This window comes from Saccostrea cucullata, unplaced genomic scaffold (genome assembly GCF_032062105.1).
Source record: "Saccostrea cucullata isolate Sc308-1 unplaced genomic scaffold, CSIRO_AGI_Scuc_v1 ctg1418, whole genome shotgun sequence".
Taxonomy (NCBI): domain Eukaryota; kingdom Metazoa; phylum Mollusca; class Bivalvia; order Ostreida; family Ostreidae; genus Saccostrea; species Saccostrea cuccullata.
In genome coordinates, this window is record NW_026923133.1 from 102997 (window position 1) to 125427 (window position 22431).

The following is a 22431-nucleotide window of genomic DNA, read 5'->3' on the forward strand; positions in this document are numbered from 1 at the left end:
ACAGTCATACACTGCAACACATTGACATCAAAATCTTTTTATAAAGTTTTGTTCATAACTTGAAAAAAAAAAAAACCCAAATTTAAAAAAGAAAGAAATCGAACCTCTACTTTTGAAATAAATCTAATTTTTGGGAGTAAAAAAAAATGTAAATGAAACAATTCCTTTTCTTCCCTCTTATAATTACAATTTTCATTGAACAATGTAAAAGATTGCAAACCAAAAGTCCTATTTTCAAGAAATTAAGGTGCGGATGCAGCACCTGTGAACGCATCACTCACCCTGTCACTCAAAATTTACACCATCACTTCACGTGCGCCATCGCTCTCACACTCAACAAAAAATAGTAAACAAGGAAGTCCCAATGTGATGAGCACAACTTTTATTCCGTTACAATTTATAATTTTACCTAATCCAGGTTTATAGTGAATCAGTCATATAAAATTATACACTAAAAATTAATTTTGGGGGACAAATTCCCCAATATGACCGGAAGCTGTCTTTTGATGTAGTAGTACATGCGCAATAATATTTACCAGGTTGGTGGTGAAATGAAAACATGGCAGAGACGGACAGGTGCGGAAGAAGAAAGCAGAGAAACCCTAAAAGAAAAAATGGTAAGTCATCACTACAAACTTTTTTCTTTATTAACTAATTTACCCACGTTAATTTTCACTCACCCGCAATCGGGGAAAATCAATTTGAAGCGCGCTTCTGTAGATTTCTTACGGTGACGTTACCTTCTCGATACCTGCTTGAGTGAAGGCAAGTTGCTGAGATTGAGGGATGCTCAAACATATTTTAGTGATTTGTAAAGCTTTGTCATTTACATTTGATAAGAAAAATAGCATTTGTAATGGTTAATAAAGCCAACATGAACAAAGGTAAAACTTTTATGTGACCTTAAATTAGACTCAGTAGGGAAATTATTATTCCCGCATCATTATAATACGGCGTAGCAATGGCGGACGGCTCTATGCGGATTTCGTAAGTGATACAGGCTCCTCTTGATGACGAGCTTTTGTTTGTTGTTTTGAAAGGTTTAATCATTCTTCACTGATGATTAAAGAATACTTTTTAAGGAAATATTGTTTTTCTTATATTGGATATAATTATGTAAAGGTAAACCAAAGGTGTAATTTATTTCTTTTGGTGTTCCTGTGTAGTTTTCTCTTCTTTAATGTTTTAAATCGAAGTTTATAATTTTTGTTAAAAATTATATATTTGAAAATGGATATTAATGCATTTATATATTTTTTTTTTTAGTTTAATTTCCTCACTGAAAGATAGTGAGGTGCTGACATAATTTCCATTCATTGTGACAGGCACATCCTCAGAGTTTTTAAGTGGTCTAGGCAAGGGATGTGTATAAAAATAAGTACTTATACAGCCTTAGTTAACAATAATACTGTTGTAATGTGTACCTTTTGGATTATATGAGTCACTAAAATATCATTGCTGTAATGCAGTACATGTTTTTTTAAGTTAACTTAAAAATTCTGAATTTCTGATTGGTTTTTCTTTCTTCTTTAAACAAAAATAACAGTAAAATTAACATTGAGAGTGAACTCTTTCCTTTTTGGTGAAAGTATCCATACTAAATTGATGGTCAATAATAATTTTTCTAACAGAAATAAAGAAGTGGTTTTCTATTGATTTTCTTTTGGCTCTGGTTTTTATTTTAGCTGTCAGAATCCACCATTGGAATTATAATATTTTACTACAGGGGTTAGCTTCCAAGAAATTAAAGCCAAATGCCAGGCCTCAATTTTTTTTATCACTTTCTTTGAAAAGTAAAAGCCCTATAGTGATTTAGATTTAAATTTTGTTAAATTTTTTTTTTTTTTTTCAATTTACGCTTTTTTAATTTATAAATACTTGCAAGTGTTTTAGATTTCATTACATGGTGATTATCTGAGAGAAATTAGTTATCCCATGACTTTAAGATTCCTTTGATCATTCTGTTGGTCATAATGCTATGCTTCGTAATCACTTTGAAGTTTAAAGCATCCTTTGAATTTCTCCCGATTATTCTGTGGACAATTTTGAGAATTCTATTTTTGGTAGTTTAGCTCCAAGCTTTGGTTTTGGTACCATCTGTATCAGGAAGTGTTGGTGGTGCCTCATCTAGGCCCATCATACGTGGCTTCCACCTTAATTAACTCAATTGAAATCCATCACCTTAAGTACACCTTTCTCTGTAGCAATTGTATCTATTCCCACATCAGTAATTAACATCTATGTAATTTAATTATGCTAAGTAATAATCTAAATTGCAATTCCTGCTAAGGTATCCATTGATGTTTACAATTGAAATCATCACTTTGATGGACGTGGAATTCCCCCAGTACCAAATTACCTGTCCTGAAGGTACCCAGTTAATTAAATAACACATCTGTCCCAAGCTAGCTGTCAACGTTTTATTGGTATATTACTAGTTCCAGAGCACTCTCATTTCATAACTTGCTCACTGTAATTAAATTAATGACAGTCATTCAAAAGGTGTAAAAACTCGGGGATACCTCTGGCTATCTTTTATTGGGATCCCGGTTCTAACCTATGTTAAAACTGATTGTTGACCACCAGTGTTTGGTTTATTTCACCTGGCATTGCATGAAACCTGCCCTTTCTTTCTTCCATTATTTCCAGAAAAGTGAAAGAAAAATCAGGTGTCCCCTCATTTGTTGGTAGGGAAATGGCACTTCTGTAGAGAAAAAAAAAGCTTTTGTTTTGGACCAACACCTGAAATTTGCTTTTAGTATTGTATGCAAATTACCTGTCAAATTTGTGATAGCTCTCAGAATAAAACTCTTTTTCTTGAGGTTCTAAATTGATTCTTTTCTCTTTGGATACTTTCTTTGAAAGAATACTTGAGGTAAACAGGGCATTAGGTTTCCTTTTTTCACAGGCAATAAAATGGCACACAAGCCAGACTTTGTCATTTGCATTTTGTCTTTTTGTTGTTTTTACTGACAGAAATGAAAAGCATTAAGAAACAATGGAAGGATATAAATACAAGTAATGTCACATTTGAGCTAAAACTTTATAGATGGTTAAAGAATTTCCTAGAATTTCTGTAAGTTCATTCATTTAGATGTTGCCTCTGATTAATCTTTGATCATGTCAAGGATCTTCATTTCTTTAGAGCTTTAACAAATCTGTTGTATGGATGAATTCATCCCTATAAGGTAACATTGTAGGTGTCCAGGGTTAGTGTTAGTTTGAACATCTCTATTACACATTTAATGAATATAATAGTTGGGTTTTTAAGCACCTTAAGCGGTGTGAATTATAATCACGAGGCTGTGAAATCGTAGTCGCACGCCATCCACGTGCCCGGACAAAAGACTGCCTCAAGAAATACCTTGTCGCGTTTTCACCTGAAAGCACTCGTAATGATGGGAATTTGTGAATTCCTCTTATTCTTTTGAAAAAAAAAAGATTCATTAACAAATCATAAAATCTTCTTTCAGCAGTATTGGTTTTTGAAAATTTATTTGCTGCTGTTGTTTTGTTCAGAAATGTAAATGATGCCTGCATTACCATAAATAATACCAGCTTTGTATTAATTCAAAGAGTTCTATTTCTTAAAGACTGCAGTTGTGAAGAAAAAATATAATATCTTCCTTTAATTTCTCTCTGTTTCAATTTATAAGCTGTTTTATTTGTTAGATATTTGTATTATCCTGTAATCAAGCAGAGATAATGGCAGATTACTGTCAGATTATTGGAGAAATGATAGCCATTTGTTGACTCAGGTATTTAACCGTTTACCTGGCATCACCTCAGGTGATCTGTTTGATTGGTTAAAGGTGATTGTATCACAAAAGAGGTGTCTATCTATAATAATAACTCTATTTAGCTGACAGTCTTTGTGTACAAATACACAGTATTCCTGCATCTCTCTGGAAGTTTTGCCACAGATGGTAAATTTACACTGTCTTGCATCTGGACTAAGAACCAGGAAAAGTGGACATGTATCAAACGTTTCTTAAAATGCTCATTATTATTGTGTTAAAAATTAGACAAAACTATAATGTTTACAATGGCCACAGAGTAGCTTGTACAATTGTTTATAGATTTTTCCAACTGAATTGGAAGTCCCAATCACTTATTCTTTAAATGTTTAACTCCTAATATTCCAAATACTTGGAAATTTCAAAATTTTTCATGGTCCCATTAAGTTTGAGATAATGAGGTTGGACTGTATTAGAAAAAAAGATCCATTGACAATGACAAACCACAAATCTTACTTTGAGACAAAGTTAACAACAATAGAAAATAAATTAATCTGAAACTGGCAACAGATTCTGGCAAAAAATGGTACCCAAATATAAGTGAGACCATGGAAAATCTGAAATAAAATCTGAATTGCAAACCAGCAGACCTATAAGTGAGTAAATACGGTAAATACACCTAGATATTTGTACCTGTTCTGTGACTGCAAACTTTCTAACAATGGCATCAGAAATACTAGGACACATAGGGACAGAGGTTATCTAATTTGGTCGAGGTAAATGTCAAACCAATTTCTACCTGTCACTGTAAATTTCCACATGGCTCATCCAGGTAAAATTTTTGTTTTGAAATTTGGGAGTTTGACGGCAGGAAACCATACATAATTCTCCACTGATAACTGGTACTGGGTGTTGGGAGGGGTGGTCCATTTTGTCTCCTCGTATTTTTATAGTTTATAGAACTTTATTTTGTATTGCTAATGTAGTATCTTTTAGATAAAATTATTTCTTTATATCTGGGTCACAATTGGAGTAAACTTGACATATCTATATATTGTTGAAAAGAGGAGAATCTTATGAGGAAAAATTGAATATTTAATATGAATAAGAGATGACTTACAATAAAAAAAAATAAACTGTGTAATGGTGACTGATGTTGTAAAAGATGAAATGAGAGAGTCTGTAGACTAGATAATTTGACAGTGACAGTGTGCTCTCTGTCTGACGGAGCAGCACAAGTGTGCATTCTCTTCCAGCTCTTATCAGGGGGAACACAGGTGTCATTTGACTCGCAGGAAGTTGGTGTGATCAAAACATCCATTTCCTTCCTTATCCAGAGAGACACTTTTCACCTACATGTACATAAATCCTTAAGTATTCTGAAGATGTTATCTTGGAAATCCCCACTTGTCAGTCAATAGGACCAATTTTTTTCTTCAGTTTTTTTAAATTGAAAATTTTGATTTTTTTTAATTGAATATTATGAGATATTGCTGGCAACAACATTTTTTGGCTCAATGGTTTAAAATGTATTATAAGTCATTTGAAATATTTTTTAATGCAGACAGTGCAGGTGGTATAAGTTGTATAAGGATGAGAGCATGACTTTGGAACAGTACTGTAGTGTGTAGATCTAGCTGCGTTAATTAACACCAGTATAATTGTATAAATCATTAGTTTATGAGGGCTATACTGGTGCCGTGCCTCCACTGGGGTAGGTTTACAGGTGTAAGTCGGGCTTTGTGCCTGACATCCATCACCTGACAATGACAGGTAGAAAATTGAATTGCTGGTGTTGATGGACCTCTGGAGGAAATCCACATTACCTTTCTGTAATTAGGTGATTAATTACATTCTGTCAATTACATTCCAATTCCACACTCTGCCTTTTTTTTTACCTTTATCAGGTAAAAGGATTACTTGTCTCCTGAGAATCGTTTTATGGAAATTTTAGCTGAGGCTTGCATGGCTGCCTCTCTTTTTTTCCCTTTAGATGTTGAATCATACAACTTTCACATTTTCAATCTCATTATATGACAGATATTGATAAGTTTATTGAGAATGCTCATTAAGTTGAGTGTGTTTTATTGAAATTTTAGATACCTCAAAGGATTGCATTTTGGGCAAGCAAAGGTTTTCAAATTCTGTTATATTTTCTATGATTTACCCGTAGTCAAAATAATTTTTCATAAAATGAATATATTCAGAAAGTATACAATGAGATAAAAGACCATTTTCAAAGGAAAAATCTCCCTTGGATTATTTAGTGCAGGTTAAGGGGGTTGGGGATGCAAGCAATCATGCTTTTTTCTGGTCACTTATTTTTTTAAAACCCTATTCCCCCTTTTCCTCCCTGACTAATGTGGAGGCCCAATAATTCCTCTTTAGTATCAAAATTGATGCCGCTCTTTGTGGAGGCCAATGGGAACCAATTCATATTTAGTGACTAATTGTTTTTGCTTCCATTTATAATTCATAAATGGTAAATGCGAGCATTAGAGTGCCTTTTTTTAATATGAAGAGAAAAGCAAGGTAACAGATTTTGAAATACGAGATGAACAGCCACAACGCTGATGTTGGAACATAATTTTTGTAACCAAAGAAATGTGATACAATCCAGATTTTGATTACGGCCAGGAAGACTAAGAAATAAAAAAAAAATATTTCACTAATTCAATTTACTCACAGCGACTTGAGATAACAACATGTCATGCTATTTAAAAATTGTTCAATTATGAAATTATTACTGTTGTTCTTTAGAATCAGGTTAAATATTAAGAGTAACATTAAAACATGCGGAACCGGTCCACATGCTGGGCTATTGTAGACCGCCGTGTGTATACAGATGGCCGCTCCCCACATTAAATGCTGTAGATAGAATCAAACAGATAGAATATGGTAATATGTCCTGTTATGAAAAATAATGTGTACCGCATCATCGGGCATCCAAAAAAGTACAAGGCTCTAATGGTTTCATAAATTGGTGTTTTTGTCAATGAAAAAACGATTAGGAAAGGACATCTCAGAATTCAAAGCTATTGCATGACACACAGGTCTGTCGGGAAGGAACAGAATAATAGAAGAGGAATAATAAAGCATCCATATAGATAATAATATTAATTTGTATAAAAGTGAAGCTAAAGAATAAAAGAAGAATATTTGCAGAATTAGAAAAATTAAGTAGTAATGAACTACTTTTGTTTTGTTCAATATTTCCTTTATTATGAGGAATTTTCTATTTGAAAAGAAAAAAAGGCTTTGTTTAGAAATGTTAATAGAGATGTGAATGACAATACTCCTTTGCTTCGCAGTGTTTTACTTGTCTTTTATGAGGTATATTTACATTTTAATTAATGATCCAATTATCTTCCATTTACTCGAGTCTGTAGCAGGTGGTACAAGTACTCTCTCTACTCCCTGAAGAGAAATCCGACTAAGTCTGAAGTACCCCGCGTTCTTCACTGCGTGTTTGAAGTCGGTAACTTCACTAGAGCTGCGATGGCTGATGTTTGGAGAAGCTATTCTTCTTTATTTGGTTCAGAATAGCTTCCCAACTTCTAGCCCTCACTCGGATCAATTCTCAACTTCTCAAATTTCTTAAAACAAATTAATACGAGGACTAGAGAATGTTCACATATTTGCATAAAGGATTGATCTTGCCTTATATAGGTAGCGAGAGCAGTGGATGATCATGTTTTGGGAGGGTTGATTCATTTCGTTCTAACTCCATGTCAATACACGAGTCCCTGTGATTAAAAAGGAACCTGATTTCTCATTAGAGTCAATAAGATTCTCCTGTTCTGTCAAAGAAAAGCAGCGAATTCAAACTCCCTCATTACACACTTGGATGGGCTACAGAAATTCATACATAATCTCTCAATGGATTAAATTCAAGCATTCTAATGCAGTATCTCTAATTATTATGACTGATGAAATGTATGGGGAAAAGTATTTTAAAAAAGAGAAAATTCTGAGTGAGATGTTGTTTTGGCAGCTTTCTTCCCTACATAGATAATATTATCAACACCTTAGGTTTAATCATAAGTACTGGGACATTGGAACAAGGAAATATGTTCATTGAAATTACTATTTTAAAAAGTTCTTCCTTTTAAAGCAGAACAGCTCTTAATGAAATCTTATTATTAACGGAATTCATCCAATCCTTCTCTGACAAGAGTTCTCAGGGACAAGACAGATGGGTCATTATTACCGCGCAATAATTCCATGGTCGTGTGCAGTCTTCCCTTTCTTGTCTCCCCTGAGTTATCTCATATTAAAAATTTTGCAGAGAGATATTGGAAAATCACACTGGTCCTAAGTATTTGGTAATTGTAGGCCCTGATGCTGAGGCACATTTTGTTCTACCTTCATTTCGAGAAATTCTCATTAGAACCGGAGAGTGGTGATTTTGTATTGATGGGAATGTAATGTGTGTCTTTAATTTGACTGCCTTTTATTCCTTTATCTTAAGAACCAGGCATGTCTCTTTTAGCCCAAATTTCTTTTTAAAAAAGTAAAAAAAAAAAATAATTTGAATATTATTATATATGATCAAATTTCCTAAAAGAAACTCCTTTAGAATTTATGCTGGAACTTTACCCAGTGTTATATATTGGTAGTTGACAAAGTACATTAAAATAAAATAATGATAGCAGGAAATATATGATGCAATTTAAACAAAATGATGATAAATCATAATAATGAAAGATCTTGTCAATTCAGAGAAAGGAACATTCGCCCTGAATTAAATCAAGGTAAATTCTCTTATATGGAGGAAAAAAGTTCTCTGTAAAAATGACACATGATGTCTAAGTTTCCTGTTTCCTGTGTGGAGTTAAGAGGATTTAAAATAATATAATACTAAAACAAGTGGTCACAGGCATTACGAAATATTTGTGTGCACATAGGTAGAAAAGTAGTTCTAACAAAGCCAAGTACTGTGTAGATCAGAGGTAGTTATAGACGGCCCTACTTCAGACTGACTGATGTCATCTGTTTTATATAAATACTCTTATTATTCTGAAGTTGATCATGTGTGGATTAGTACATTGAAAAATTAAAATGATTAAGATTTTTCTTTGTCTTTGTTCTCTACTTAGATTTTTATGGGTTAATCAATTTTTATTTTTATTATACACTTTTCCCATTTCTGTATAAAGTTTCTTGTTCCCACTTTTGTAGAAAGTTCACCCACCCCTCCTACTCCCCTCCCAACTAACACAAAAAATGTGACGTTTTCTCTGATCTCGATGAATCTAGAATCAAAGTGACTGCCATCCTTTCATGTGAAATAATCTGACAAAGTACTATCATGGAATAGTAAATCATTCTTCCTATTTTATCAATTATTTGTATCAGTTTTTATAAAGTTCAAGAGTAGGTCATTTTTCACTTCATGAAACACCCATTTTAAAACAAGTGAGCAAAGTAGATAGTGAGGAAATTCTGTGAAACATCCCGTATAAAGTCACAAAAAACTTCCTTTCTTTGGTTTATCAGTATGTCTGCTGTATAAATGTAGTGTGTTCAATATCAGGCAAAATTTCCACAGGAAATCGCCCTGCATATTGAGTCCTAGTGAAAAACAGGATATATAAGAATACCTGTACGCTAAATAATGTAGCTGGGTTTCCTTCCTTGACATGACAAGGGTGTGTAGTAATCAGATCAAACAGCCGGCATTGACTCGCATTCATCTCGTTATGAAGTTTGAATCATTTCATAGACATTTTTAGATAGAATGATGTACTGATTTTTCTGAAACTTGTTACTAAGGATCCTATTTCATAAATATGAAATTTTAAAGTTATTGAAAAATTAAATGGAGAAATTAGGCAGGTGTAATATATATAGACAGTTTACATCTGCAAGTACTCCTTTATGAAAGTTATATCAATATGAGAAATAGTCATTAAACTATTTACAAGTGTCATTTCCATTTCCCGGCTTGAAGCCTCAGGAAATAGACTCTGTCTTAGGGGAAAATAAACTTTCTATTGTCCTAGTGACTAGTAGAAAGGTGTAAAACATTACATAGGTAATGCATAGTCCTCTGTTGTAAGGTGTATTATGTAGATGTATGTTATAAGGTAGACATTACATAGGTAACATCCTCCTCCCCTGTAACAGTAATCCAGTACCTGCTTCCTGTCCATCCTCTGTATAAACCCACAAGGCCAATCTGATTATCCTGTCTGTCTCCCAGCACTCTATACCAACAGGCTGACATCCCTAGCAGGAGTCAGAGTTACCCCCCTTAGTTAATCTGTTTGTGCACATGATTAGTAGAAGTGTGAGGTGGGGATTATTTGTAAACAGCAGACTTCCTCTCTGGTTATATAAATACATAAACAGGTATAAACTACAGCCACCTTGATACCCTGACCAGAAGGTTTAGAACTCTCCTGGGATCACAGTCATGGTTGTGTTTTACTCTGGAATCAGCATCACAGAGATGGCATGTGTTCCCCATTATAAAATCTACCAAGGTAAAAACGAATTAGTTCTATCAGTTCAAAGAATATACAGAGGTGTGGGTACACTGAAAATTGTCAGGAAATTGTTCTTAGTTTTGTTTTGAGAACCTTCATTGTTAACTTGACAAGAGAGAACTTCTTAAGTTTTCTAGTAGTCAAAAACTTGAAAAATTAGACAAAACACACACCAAACTGTGCAGCAATTTCTTTCTCAGATTCTAATATCTGTGATTGGTGCCATATTGACAGATACAAAACTCTCTGCTACTGAGAGAACACTACAAATGGTCCCATGCCTGCCATACACGGAGGGTTTGTAGGCTGTTAGGGTTTATAAGAATTCCAATAAATATACATCATATCAGAGGTAAATTGCTGTATCAAATTCACAGGGTTTCCATGGAAACGGAATGAAAAATGTCCTGTCTGAGTGACTTTAGGTGTAATATTGTTGACATAAGCAATTTCAGAGCAGCTTCTGTTAGGGGAACCAGCAGGGAATTTGAATCAGACATTATTTGAAAATTTTGTAGATTGGTAAAATGTTTTTCTCTTCCTCAGGTACATTATAAGCTGGTAACACTGTCTACATGGTCAAAGACCTAAGTTTCTTTTATCATAGTATTGATGATAACTTTTGATGATAAATGTAAAATATGGATTTGTTCATGGCAATTTTTTTTAAATATTAATTTTCTGAAAGTGTACTTGTTTATGAAGTGCTGTGGCGGTATAAGTTTGTGTAGTAATTGGTCGTCATTAAGTGGTAGTGAGTCCACTTGACCAGGAGAAGTCATTGCTCCAAAGGTCACTATTTTCTCCTGTTATAAATTACAGTCGGGTTTGGTCTAGACTTGGATGTGGAAGTACCTTGCTAATATTGAGTGAGTTGGGGAGCTTTGTAAGTTCATCCAAACTAAATGGTTCTCTACTTCAGTGGGTCTCTAAGGACGGCATTCTCTGATGGAATAACTCTACGCCACTAATCATCATCCTGTTACCATGGTAATTGCTTTGACTTGGTGGTCAGGTAACGATTTTGTCCCACTCTGAAGGCTTGTGCCTTAGCTTAGCCGTGCATTAGTCTACCTTTCACAAATATGAATATTTATGAAGAAAGATTCTCTCGGTTGTAATTTTTAAAGCCATCCTTTGTTTTAAGTCCAGGAAGAGTAAAGATGTGTTGGTATATTGTATCAGACAGGAGAATAAAATACCCTGATCAATATTGCTAGGATTCATGAGAGAGAGAGAGACCAGTATTTTTCATACATATTTATATCAGTCTCTTGCACCTAGGGTTGCAGTTGTGCCTGCGAGATGGGGTCTGTAATCAGATTTATGGAAAAACAATGTTCTGAGATCTGTTTGCTGATAAATTTTAAATTATGTAGCACTCTGGTAGTTCTAGGCCAGAATAAGTGAATACAGTTATTGTGTAATACACATACAATATAAGATCAGCTACACATCAGTAAAGCTCTGTCTCTTGTTTTCTACTCCATGTAATAGCCATTAGTTTCATTTTTATAAAATGCTGTTATAGATATTTTGTTCTAGTAAATTTGTGCCACAAGATTGATTGATAAATTATACCCAAAAAGCCTGTTTTGTAAGCAGATAAGTTTTCAGAATTATAATTTTATTTTATTTTTTTTATTTTGGAGTGAGATTACCTTCTGATGTAGAATCATTGCTGTAACCCCCCCCCCCCTCCTTTTTTCACCTGAGCTAATGATCCTAGAAATTAATGTCCACTCAGGTGTGTCAATCAGTTTCCTCTCATCTCAGTCAGATCTGTTCCAAAGTAACTGGCACGTGCCAGAGATAAATTTAAAGAGCGGAGAAATACCCGATTAATGATCAGGTTAGATTGTTGTTTCCATTCATTCCTTTATACCAATAAATCAGGTATAAATGTTAATTTCTTCTTAAATTTGATTGTAATTGTTTTTTGAAAAATCTTCCACAACACTACCCTAGGTAATTTGAAACAATTTAAAATTTAAATGTTTGACAGAGAGCCCTCATATTTTGTGGGGATTTTTGATCCAGCCCTTGAGATTTGCTGATTGAGGAGCACTTGACATTACAGTTTTACCTTATCCCTACCAGCACCCCATATTGTAGGAGTTCAAACTGAGGTTCTGTTATAAATTGAAACCTTACAAAATAATGGCATATGAGTGATAGTACCCCTATGGGAGTTAGAGTGGGAGATAAGCTTACCCGTCCCTGATAAGGACAGGCAGAAAATGGTGTTCACTTGCTAATGCTGTAGTAATTATCAGTTGAGCAAGGTGTAAATGTATGAAGTCAAATGCTCAGGGTACCTTGAAATATGCATCTGGTTCAGAATTTGTTGGGCTTCTTTGAAATCTGTCATATGGTATCCCATCCTCTTAATCAGGGGACAGCAGCTCACTTGGATAATGATTTTTTATTTTATAAAAAAAATTTTGGCTTGCTTTTTTTATTATCAAATTTTGACAGGTATTTTTCATTAAGTTTTCCACATGAAATTGTACAATATTATACACATTGTGTGAGATGTCTAATTTTGCTTTTGTGTGGTAATATTTGCATTTTCAATTAAAACTTATATTTAATTTGAATGCCTTTTTTGCTTGATGTAAAGAAGTGCTTATGTACGTATTTGAGAATGGATATTACAAGAAATTGATATTTTTTGGCAGATTAAATTACAGCCAACAAGAAGTGGTGATTTTTTGAAATGAAAATACCTTCTTGAGGACAATTTTTTTACTCGACCCAGAAAACAGTTGCTCTTTTTTAGCAGACCCATAATTATTGTATTTTTCTGGAAGTTCAGCAAGGTATACCCTGGTATTAAGACACTTGAGTTTAATGCCTGGCACACGACGCTGTCGGATACCGAGTTCTTGGGTCTGATGGCGGAGTTGATTGGAGGCTTTTGTATGAAGTTTGGCCTCCTTCCCTCCTGGCGGGCCACCGTAAGAGAACAAAGGACAGGAGTTTTGTCTGTATTGATGCGGACCATGATGTGATTCACCAGCCATTGTTCACATGTTAATTATATTCTTAAGATGCAAACACTCTTTCCTAAGATTTTACAGAAAAACCTGGCTCTTAATTCCGTGCAGTCATTTTTTTTTTACCTTTTTTTCTTGGGGGACAAATTTGAGTAAAAAGGCATTTAGTTTCGAGACATTGGTTTGCAATGAAAATGAATAAAATAAAATATTTTCAAATTATATTTAAATTCCCAGAACCAAGACTTTTCTATTCTTTTAAGAATTTATTTTTTCGTTTCTCTTAATAATTATGATAAAACTGTGCTACTTTAGGAAACTAAGCAATATAAGACTATTTATAGTACAACTGTAGTGTTACAAAGTATAAATTTATCTGATGTAATTGTAGAATTACAAATGTTCTCAATTTTCGGCATTATGGAGGCGTGTTAAATCATAAAAGCAATTTTACCACAATTTTTCTTCAATGTGTCATATTTCAACAAATAACAAAATCACCATTTACAGTGTGCAATTAAAAAAATTACGAATGGAATGGAATTCTTCATATCCTGAATATTTCACTTGGTTAATACGAATTGTCGTAAAGTAACTTAAGAATTTATTCAGGTAGACGTTACTTTTACTTAAATCTGAAGGATATTTTCTCCCAGATGCTAATTACAGGGTCTGTTGATTAGGAGGGTGATAATTTAATTAGCTCGGTCCACTGAGGATGCCCCCTGGATTGGTCAGACTTGATTATGTTAGGAGGGGCTTTGATCTTATAACTGTTACATCACCAGGGGAGCTAACTGTCCAGTTCATGCAGGACAGTTCTACCAGAAATAAGCAGCTTATTGTCTGAGGATGATGAAAATAATTTCATGTGTTTCCAAAATAAACTGTTTATTATAATGTTGAGAGATCAAAGGAGAAGAGACCTTATGTTGTTGTGTACAGAGAGATTTGATATGTTTGGGTTTACTGTATAGTATACTCTGCAAATACAATTAACTGTGATACCAGTAGTTCAATGAATATAACTTTTCTTAAATTCTCTATGAATAATGGCTTTTGTGTGTGGGCAGGTTTTATTTTATCCTTATTTGGTGTTTTACACAGTTTGTTCATAAAATAATATTTAAGACTCTTGAAAAAGAAAGTGGTTTTAATCTTATAATTTAAAAGCATAAAATGACAACTAACATTTAGGAATGGCTCTCTGTTCTTTATTGTCAGGGAAAAAACAGAAGCAGTGATATAATAATGTAGGAGACCTGAATTGGTTTTAATTAAGGCTGTTACATGAAGTGTTTAAGTACTTGTTAGCCTGGTATCTCTCTATAGTCACTGTAACTAGCTAGATTCGGAGGTGGATCTTATAGCCCTCCTCTAATCTTAGCCAGTGTTTGCTCTTCTCTCTATCACATCTTAGGGACTCGCAGCTCTAAAGAGCTTTTCCATGTATGGGGTTACTGAAAAATAAAATGCTCTTGTCATTCCAAATTGTAATAAAACATCTCTGTTGCAGTAACTACCAAAGATTTGGTATTGATTTAGCTAATTCACTTAGGCTTTTAACTGGCCCTGAATGGGAGAGCTCTGCTTTAAATCAGGGCCTCTTGTTTGTGTGGCAGAAGTTTTAAATGTGTGAAAACTTCGGCACAGCATCCAAGTGAAACAGCCCTTAATGGCCTAACTTTGCAAGCCTTTGGACACATAAATAAAAAATATAGAGAAAGGTTAATAAAGTAGACCAATTTATGGCATTATATAATTACTCTAAAACAAAGGGTTTTTTTTGAGTGTTTGGAGGATGGTTATAAAAATGTTAATTCCTTTTGAATTTTGCATTCCCTTACATAAGGTAATGATCTAGTCACTTGTCATCTTGTTCGGTGTATCATGCAGTGGTTAAAGCAAAGCGGGGGATAGCCAGCAACAATTTAACAATGATGTGGACCTGTCACTCTTTTGTGAATATTAGTTGTACTCACTGCAGTGTAATATTGGGCATCACAAGCACCTGTTATAGCGTATATTTATATCTAGGTTAAGTACTATAAATCTACAGACCTCTTGTAGGTGGTTAAGTTCTTGTTTTATTTCCACGTGTTTAGAGGTACAGAAAGGGAGATTCTTTTTGCTACAGAAAATAAGGATTTGTTTTCAATCTTTGTATTCTGAAAAATCATTTGTTTTTTTACTTTAATTGCTTGCAATTAAAAAAATATCCCCTTTTGCTCTTTTATCTTTCCAAAGGACATGAGAATATTGAAAGAATTCGAAGGAAGATTTATTTTCATGAAACCTAAAAAAATCTTGGAAACATTTTTTGAAGTTTTTTTTTCACCTGAATTGCCTGTATATAATATAAGAGAAGATACTCTGTGATCTCGGTACGGCTTGCCGGCTTGTTGTCTGTAACACCTGATGATGCACACCAAGGAATGTTAGGCTGCTGATGTAAATATAACTAAAAGATACCTGTATCTATGTAACCAGAAAATATTTGGCAGGTGTGATATCCAGAAAGGTGATTCAGGAGGGGTCCAAGGAGGGAGAAATGGAAACTCTATCTCGGGGAAAAGAGATAAGATTAATTAAAGACCGAGGTCTAAAATAAAAAAAAATCTGAATTATCGTGAGGGTAATAAGGTTTTGTTTTTATCTTAATTTGATTAAGACTTTACCTGCATACAAGGTGAGTGTGGGGCCCTGTAGGGGGTCTTGGCATCACCTGTGTCTGGCGTTGGTGCTGTGGAGAGGTGTATTGAGTTTTCTCTGTACCTGTGAGAACCTGGGCTTGTTATCATTGCTGGGGTAAAAATTTGGCTCCGCTCCGAACAGGTATATAAAACAAAGATTCCAGTACACACCTTTTCATCCCAAGCTTCGGTTGTAAACAGCCAACATGGGTGAGTGTCTTAGAGGTGCTTCATCTGCAGGTTTGTCTTCTTCTCCATTTTAGATGTATTGAGATAGGTTTATTACTTGTTAGATGATGACCGTGCAAGTTTTATTGTACCTTATATTTCTGTTGAAATATTATTCACTAAGAATTTTACAGGGATAGTATACTGCTAATTATTAAACAACCTTAGAATTTGTTATATTTAAAGATGAAATGTCTTTGGCTGCTGAAGAATTTTCACATAAATGTATCAAAGAATTGTTTTGCTTGTAATTGATGTGGATGCTGGTAAACATTAAAAAGCCAACAACCAATTTAACCTTTGAACTGTTTATAAAATAATGGAACATATATCAATTTAAGTATATACTAATACAAATCCTATAATTGCCCTCGAGGATGCATGAGGCTGTATTTTAGTAGAAATGACCCATTGCTCAAAAATTCAAACTGTGCAGAAAAACATGATTGAAATCAAAATATGATCAGGGGGCATAACTCATCTCTAGCTCTGAAGTTGGTAAAAAATGCACACTTTGTTGCTCTCTTGCATTGAATTCCCCTTAACAACAAGAAAATAATTGGATTAAGAAATGGACAATGCCAAAATAAATTTGACCAATGGTATAGTTTATTATCCAATTATCTACAAAATGCTCCTAAAATGAATCATCATTAAAAATTTCCTGAAATGAAAGTCACTGATGCATGTGATGGTGAGCACCACTACCTTCTAACGGGGCAAGTAATTGTGATTATTGTCCAGTTACCATTAGTGTGATGGGGAGTTTGTAGTTATTGATAGTCCATACAGACCACAGGTTCACGTCCTAATGATAAACAGAATCTAACAAGGTTAGAGATATCACCAAGGGTTGGCACTGAAATTTTCTATAGAATTTGATTTTTTACGGTTCCTGATAAATCTGTAGAATTGGTTCTATTTTTTTTTATTTTCTCCTTAATTGAAAATCTAAAGTCCATCTGTCTCTTTTAAGTTTTCTTTATTTTGTTTAGTTTCTCTCTCTTGAAAGTAGTTTTAATGAAATGAGTTTGAGAAATTGCAAAAGTTAATGTATCTACTAATGAACATTTTCACAGCATTGCATAATTTTCAATCTGAATGACAATAAAAATTCAGGAACCGTTTCCCGTGCTGGCTGTTTTCCGTGATCGGTTTTGCCCGTGATGGTTCTGTCCTATCCTGGGTCTCAGGCTCATGACTGATCTATCACCTCAGTACAATAAAGAAAATGAAAGCCTCCATACAAATAATCAATACTTAGGATTGCTGCAGTTCTTATGACATTCCACTTTTGTGTGATAGATCTTATAGAAAGTACGTACAAGAGGGCCCCAGGGATAAAATTACTTCTAATCGGAAGACTCTTCTCCATCAATAGATACCTAGCATTTAATTTGTCAGTTCAATGGGTTTCGTGACGTTTAAATGTTGCAGGATTATTAAATAATGTATATTTCAAATTTTAAAAGAACATTGCAATAAAAAAATTTTGTTTTTAATTTCTATAACAAAAAAAGTTAATAAAATTGCTTCATATTTCTTGTAGAATGTAATGATTTAATAAGCCCCTCCCATCCTATAATCCTGAGAATAAGCCATTCAGGTAAAAATGACAGGTGAGATAAAACTCCGCCCCTGTCATTTACATGTGTACTAGGAATCGTTCTCAGGTGAGAGACTCCACCCGTAAGTCAATAGAGTTCATGGCTGGGTAGCTCCGTCCACACCTTCCAGTTCTCGCTACATCTGTTGTGACTTAGGCCTGCCTTAAATCAATACAACATCATAGACCAATCCAGCCAGGTGTTAAAATCTGTAATTACACATTACAAACTGACAGGAGGTCTTAATTGGTTTTATGCTAATGATCGCCCAGAGTTTGTTTAGAGAAGGCTGGGTAGATGAAGATGCCCTGGCTTTATGTAAATCAGTTTTATCAAGGTAGCAAAGAGAGGGGAATTATTACAAAAAGATACAGTTAGGTTTTTCTGTGGATGCAGAAAGTTTGATGTTTATACAAAGCTGATAATCTGACTCCAGGGTTTGTTGTAGCAGGGACCTTCATTTGAAAAATTCTGATAAGAAGAAAACCTAGCATGTCTCTCCAATGTCCATGTGTTTTGAATCACTCAATTATTTAGAAATTTATGGAATGGTATATGTCAGTTTATTTATGTTAAAGATTAATACCATTTCTTATTGAGAGGTTTCTAGCATGTAAAAAAAAAATACATAAAGAAAATAAATGGCCATTAATTTTGGAGATTTTTGTTTGGTGATTTGGCTGATTACCTGGCAGTTCCCCGTGTGGGGCCCCCTTACAACCTTATCAACCTAGCTACCGTTGGCTGCGATTGGCTGCCGGCTCTGATGCTGTTTAGGTGATATTAATTATGTTCAGTAGTAGCGTAAAGACAAGGTGAATTAAAAGAAGGTGGACCCTCAATATTAATTTATCTCACCTGGTGCCAGCCAGGGAATCAGATGGGTTGGGTCAGGGAAGTCTGTATCAGGCTCTTGTAAGCTTTAGATTGTGTTGATAGAGAAGAGAGGTGACCCTGTGTATACCTGATGTAGGAAACATGCTGAGGGATTTTTATAATATTATAATGGGCTTTGGTAAGTCAGATGTCACATAAAACTGTTTAAAAATGAGTAACTTTTGTAAAAAAAAATATGCTTTTTATTTTGTAAGGTTTTTAGGACATTGATTTTCTGTTAGTTGATGTAATTTGTATGTATACTACTGGGAATATTTTGTTTACATGTGTAGAGACAGTTAATATTTTACATTTAACAAAACCAGAAAAACAGGAGATTTGAAGATTTTTTTAATGCCATTTTTCAAATTAGAAAAACTCTGAATATGCATAAGAAATAAGAGATTTGAGAGAGAGAAATAGAGAGTCAGAGAAGAGGTACCTAAAACAAAGAGCATCAGTATCAGGGTGAGTCACTCAGAGATGAAGAAACGAGATAAGGTGTGGGTCACATGTTTTGGAAAGGAAAACCGTAATGGCGTATGTCTCATCACAGTGTGGAGGGAAGACCGATTAACTGAAGCCCTGGGGAGGGAAGGCAAGGGTTACAAAAGTCCTCAGGAGGGAAGACATTTGGAGAGGGCAGTCCATTTGGCCAGTGAATATGGGGGTTATATTTTAAGCTTACTGTAGAATTGCTAAAGTTTGTGGGCCCAATTTCTTGGATTGCTTAAATTTAACAGGTTCTTTATTCAACTTTAAAATCCAGCCACCACAACATTTTAATGATTCTACCTTGTCCATTCCTTCTTGAATGAAGTAAAATTTAGCATTGAATTTATTGAATTTATTTTTAAATTCTCTTCTAAGTAGGTTCAAAGTCAATATAAGTGTTTATTATTTTTTTGTATGATATTATAGTTTTGTTTTGTTTTTTTTACCCAAAGAGGTATCTTTCAAGATATGGGTAAACGTTTGGTGTCATTATATGTAAGAAGCAGCTATTCTACAATAAGAAGATTGTTAGTGGACATAAGTGATTCAAATAAAATATACAGTACCGATAAATTGACTTTTTGTGTTCAACTGTTAAAAAACAAAAGGAATAAATTAAATTAGATGACAGGTTAGTTTAAGGTATAAACATGGATAAATAGCATTGACTGACACTTACTTGTATGCCTAGAATAAAATTATTCAAATGCAAAAACGTACTGTACAGTTTGAAATATTGGCTCGACAGAGTAGCATAGATTGTGGAGTAGGGTGAGACAACTCTTTGTAATTATTTAAAACCTACCAAGTGGCCTAAGTGTGTGATCACAAGGCTGTGAAATAATCGGTAATTTTTTATTTGTTTTCCTGTGAAATGGCGAGTTTGATACAATAATCAGAGATCTAATCGGGGATTAATGGCCCACAGTTAACAGCATAAGGTTATTGTTGACGGGGATTTTAACTGATGTTCGTGTATCAGGTTTCCGTAGAGATGCAGGTGAATGTTCAGTCCGTGGCTCGTGTTAGGAAAATAAAACAGACGTAAATGCTGGTTTACCGCTAGACAACCACCATACTCGGAATCATCTTCCCATTACCCTTCTCCGCAGTCAGGTGCAGATTCCGCAATAATTGTTTTAATGTTAAAAAATTATAATTAATTTATATCAGAAATTGCTACAAATTATCCCATTGTTCTTTTGCAAAAAATGACAGGATAATTTTTCTCGTATTTGTAATTTGATTTTTATTGCAGTGATAATAATGCTAATAGTCGTATGACATAGTTTGTAAATGTAACGGCAATTACATGTTACGATCACCGTGTTGTGACACAGTAAACCCTATTATTATTGTGATTAAAAAAGTGGTACAACTTTTGCAAAAGTCTTTATTGTTGATACAGTTATGGTCTGCAGGTGTATTTCATAGCTGGAATGTAAGATCATGTCCTTATCCCAGTAAAAACCTGTATATTTTAATTGATTTTAAGGAAACAATTATTCTAAATACAAATGATGTATTAGCTAATACTATATGATATATTTTTGGCTAGTTGAAAAATAGAAATATCAGGCCCAAGGATCGTGTGACAGATTTGAGCTAAATTTTCAATAACTTGTGAAATGTTTATAAATTATCAAAATAAAATTAAACTCAGAATTTGCAGCTTAAAACCTAATCATTTTAATTTTAGATAGGTCAGCTTAACTTGTATAACATTTAAGTAATGATAAAAAGATTTTGAAGAAAGTTTAATAAGATATTTATGATCCCATGGCCTAAAATATTAAAAAATGAGATTTTTTCTTATGTTTAAAATTCTCAATTTTTTACTGTAACAAATTGTAGAAAAAATGCTACAAAATCACTTATACTGACATTATTATTAAGAAATCTTGAAAGAACTATTGGAGTCCTTTTTGCTTAACTTATTACTTTTTACTTACATGAACATTGATTTATTTTTTTGGAGAAAAAAAAAAGGGTTAGTAAAAGTGTTGATGTATGAATTTTGAGATGATGCCATAAATTTGCTTAAGTAATGTTAATAAATGAATCATGATTATTTTAAAAGTAGTATGAGACAACTTTTATATGAAAAGTTTCTGTTATTTTTTTTTACTGCCCTTTGAACAGTTGAGGGGTATAAATCTAGTTGAGGAGTTATTAAGTTGTCTTGGTATTGTGTGATCTGTCATATTAAAACCCAGGGAACAGATGTGCAGGAAGTTACTATTCAGGGTAATGCACAGTCCCTGTTACAAGTAATAATCATTAATTCCCTCCTTCTATTATCATGACTAAAATTAATGAGGCAGTTATGAATGGTACAATGGAGTAGTGTAGTAAGGGAAGTAACTCTTACAATTCTCTCTTTCTAGTTGAAGATGAAGTGAGTGATATCAAAAGAAAAGAAACAGCATCCACAACTATTGGTAGAAACCATGACCACACTGGTAGCCATGACAACAGTCTCCATGACAAAGTGGACCTGCCAAACAAAGGTTAAATTTTACGTAAAATTTACATACTAAATAACAAGAGCTGACATTTTAAAAAAAAAATTTGTTAAAAGGTATTTTTAAAGCATAAATAGAAACAAAAATCAACTGTTTTAAAAGGTATTTTTATAGCATAAATAGAAACAAAAGTCAACTGTTTTATTTTTTTTCCACAGAAGAAAACTCTACAGCTGATTCTCAGATAAAGCCTATTTTGTCAGATGACAAAGAACCTGGATCCACCACACAGAATCCGTCTTTGAACAAAGAGAATTCAGAGAAAAGGGTAGGTTACTGTTAAAGCACATTGCGATTATACTGCAATATCAAAAAATTCATTGACTGAATGACATAAATAAAATCAATGTAAAGTTATTCAAACTTTAATGAAATAAAGTGATAAAACTGAATTAATTATAAATGGTAGTGTTGCTTTAAAGTACTAGTAAGTTATTTGATAACGTTTTAAGTTTTGACTTTGTGTAATGACAGGAGGAGGTGACGTCAGTTGTGTTGCCATGTAAACAGCCGTCCTGTGTGACCAATAGTAGTGCTGAGGAGGACAAGATTCAGGAGTACCTGAACCGCAGTGACACTGCAGTCATCTACCCCGAGCCTGTCGGTGATCACGAGGCCCAGGAGGCCGAGGCCAATGTCCCAGAGACTGAGGAGGAAGATGAGGAGAGTCGTGACAATGGTCAGTATTAACTAAGGTTGAAAAAAATTCTCCCTTTCTGAATAATATCAATGTTCACAAAAAAAAAAATTTGATATTTGGACAGACACTCTGTTGCATTT

At 33.9% G+C, this 22431-nt stretch overlaps 1 protein-coding gene across 4 annotated transcripts in view; it reads left to right on the forward strand.

The window, feature by feature from the left end:
- The first annotated feature begins 344 nt into the window (after nt 1–344).
- The window catches only part of LOC134263249 (zinc finger E-box-binding homeobox 2-like), a 31098-nt gene continuing 9011 nt past the window's right edge, over nt 345–22431 (forward strand). The window contains exons 1-5 of one of the 4 annotated variants that reach the window (XM_062745564.1): nt 345–418; nt 540–617; nt 21514–21636; nt 21810–21919; nt 22126–22330. In XM_062745564.1, coding sequence (XP_062601548.1) covers nt 560–617; nt 21514–21636; nt 21810–21919; nt 22126–22330 — 496 coding nt within the window. In that variant the 5' untranslated portion in view covers nt 345–418; nt 540–559. The other 3 variants (XM_062745565.1, XM_062745567.1, XM_062745566.1) reach the window with 3 other exon arrangements.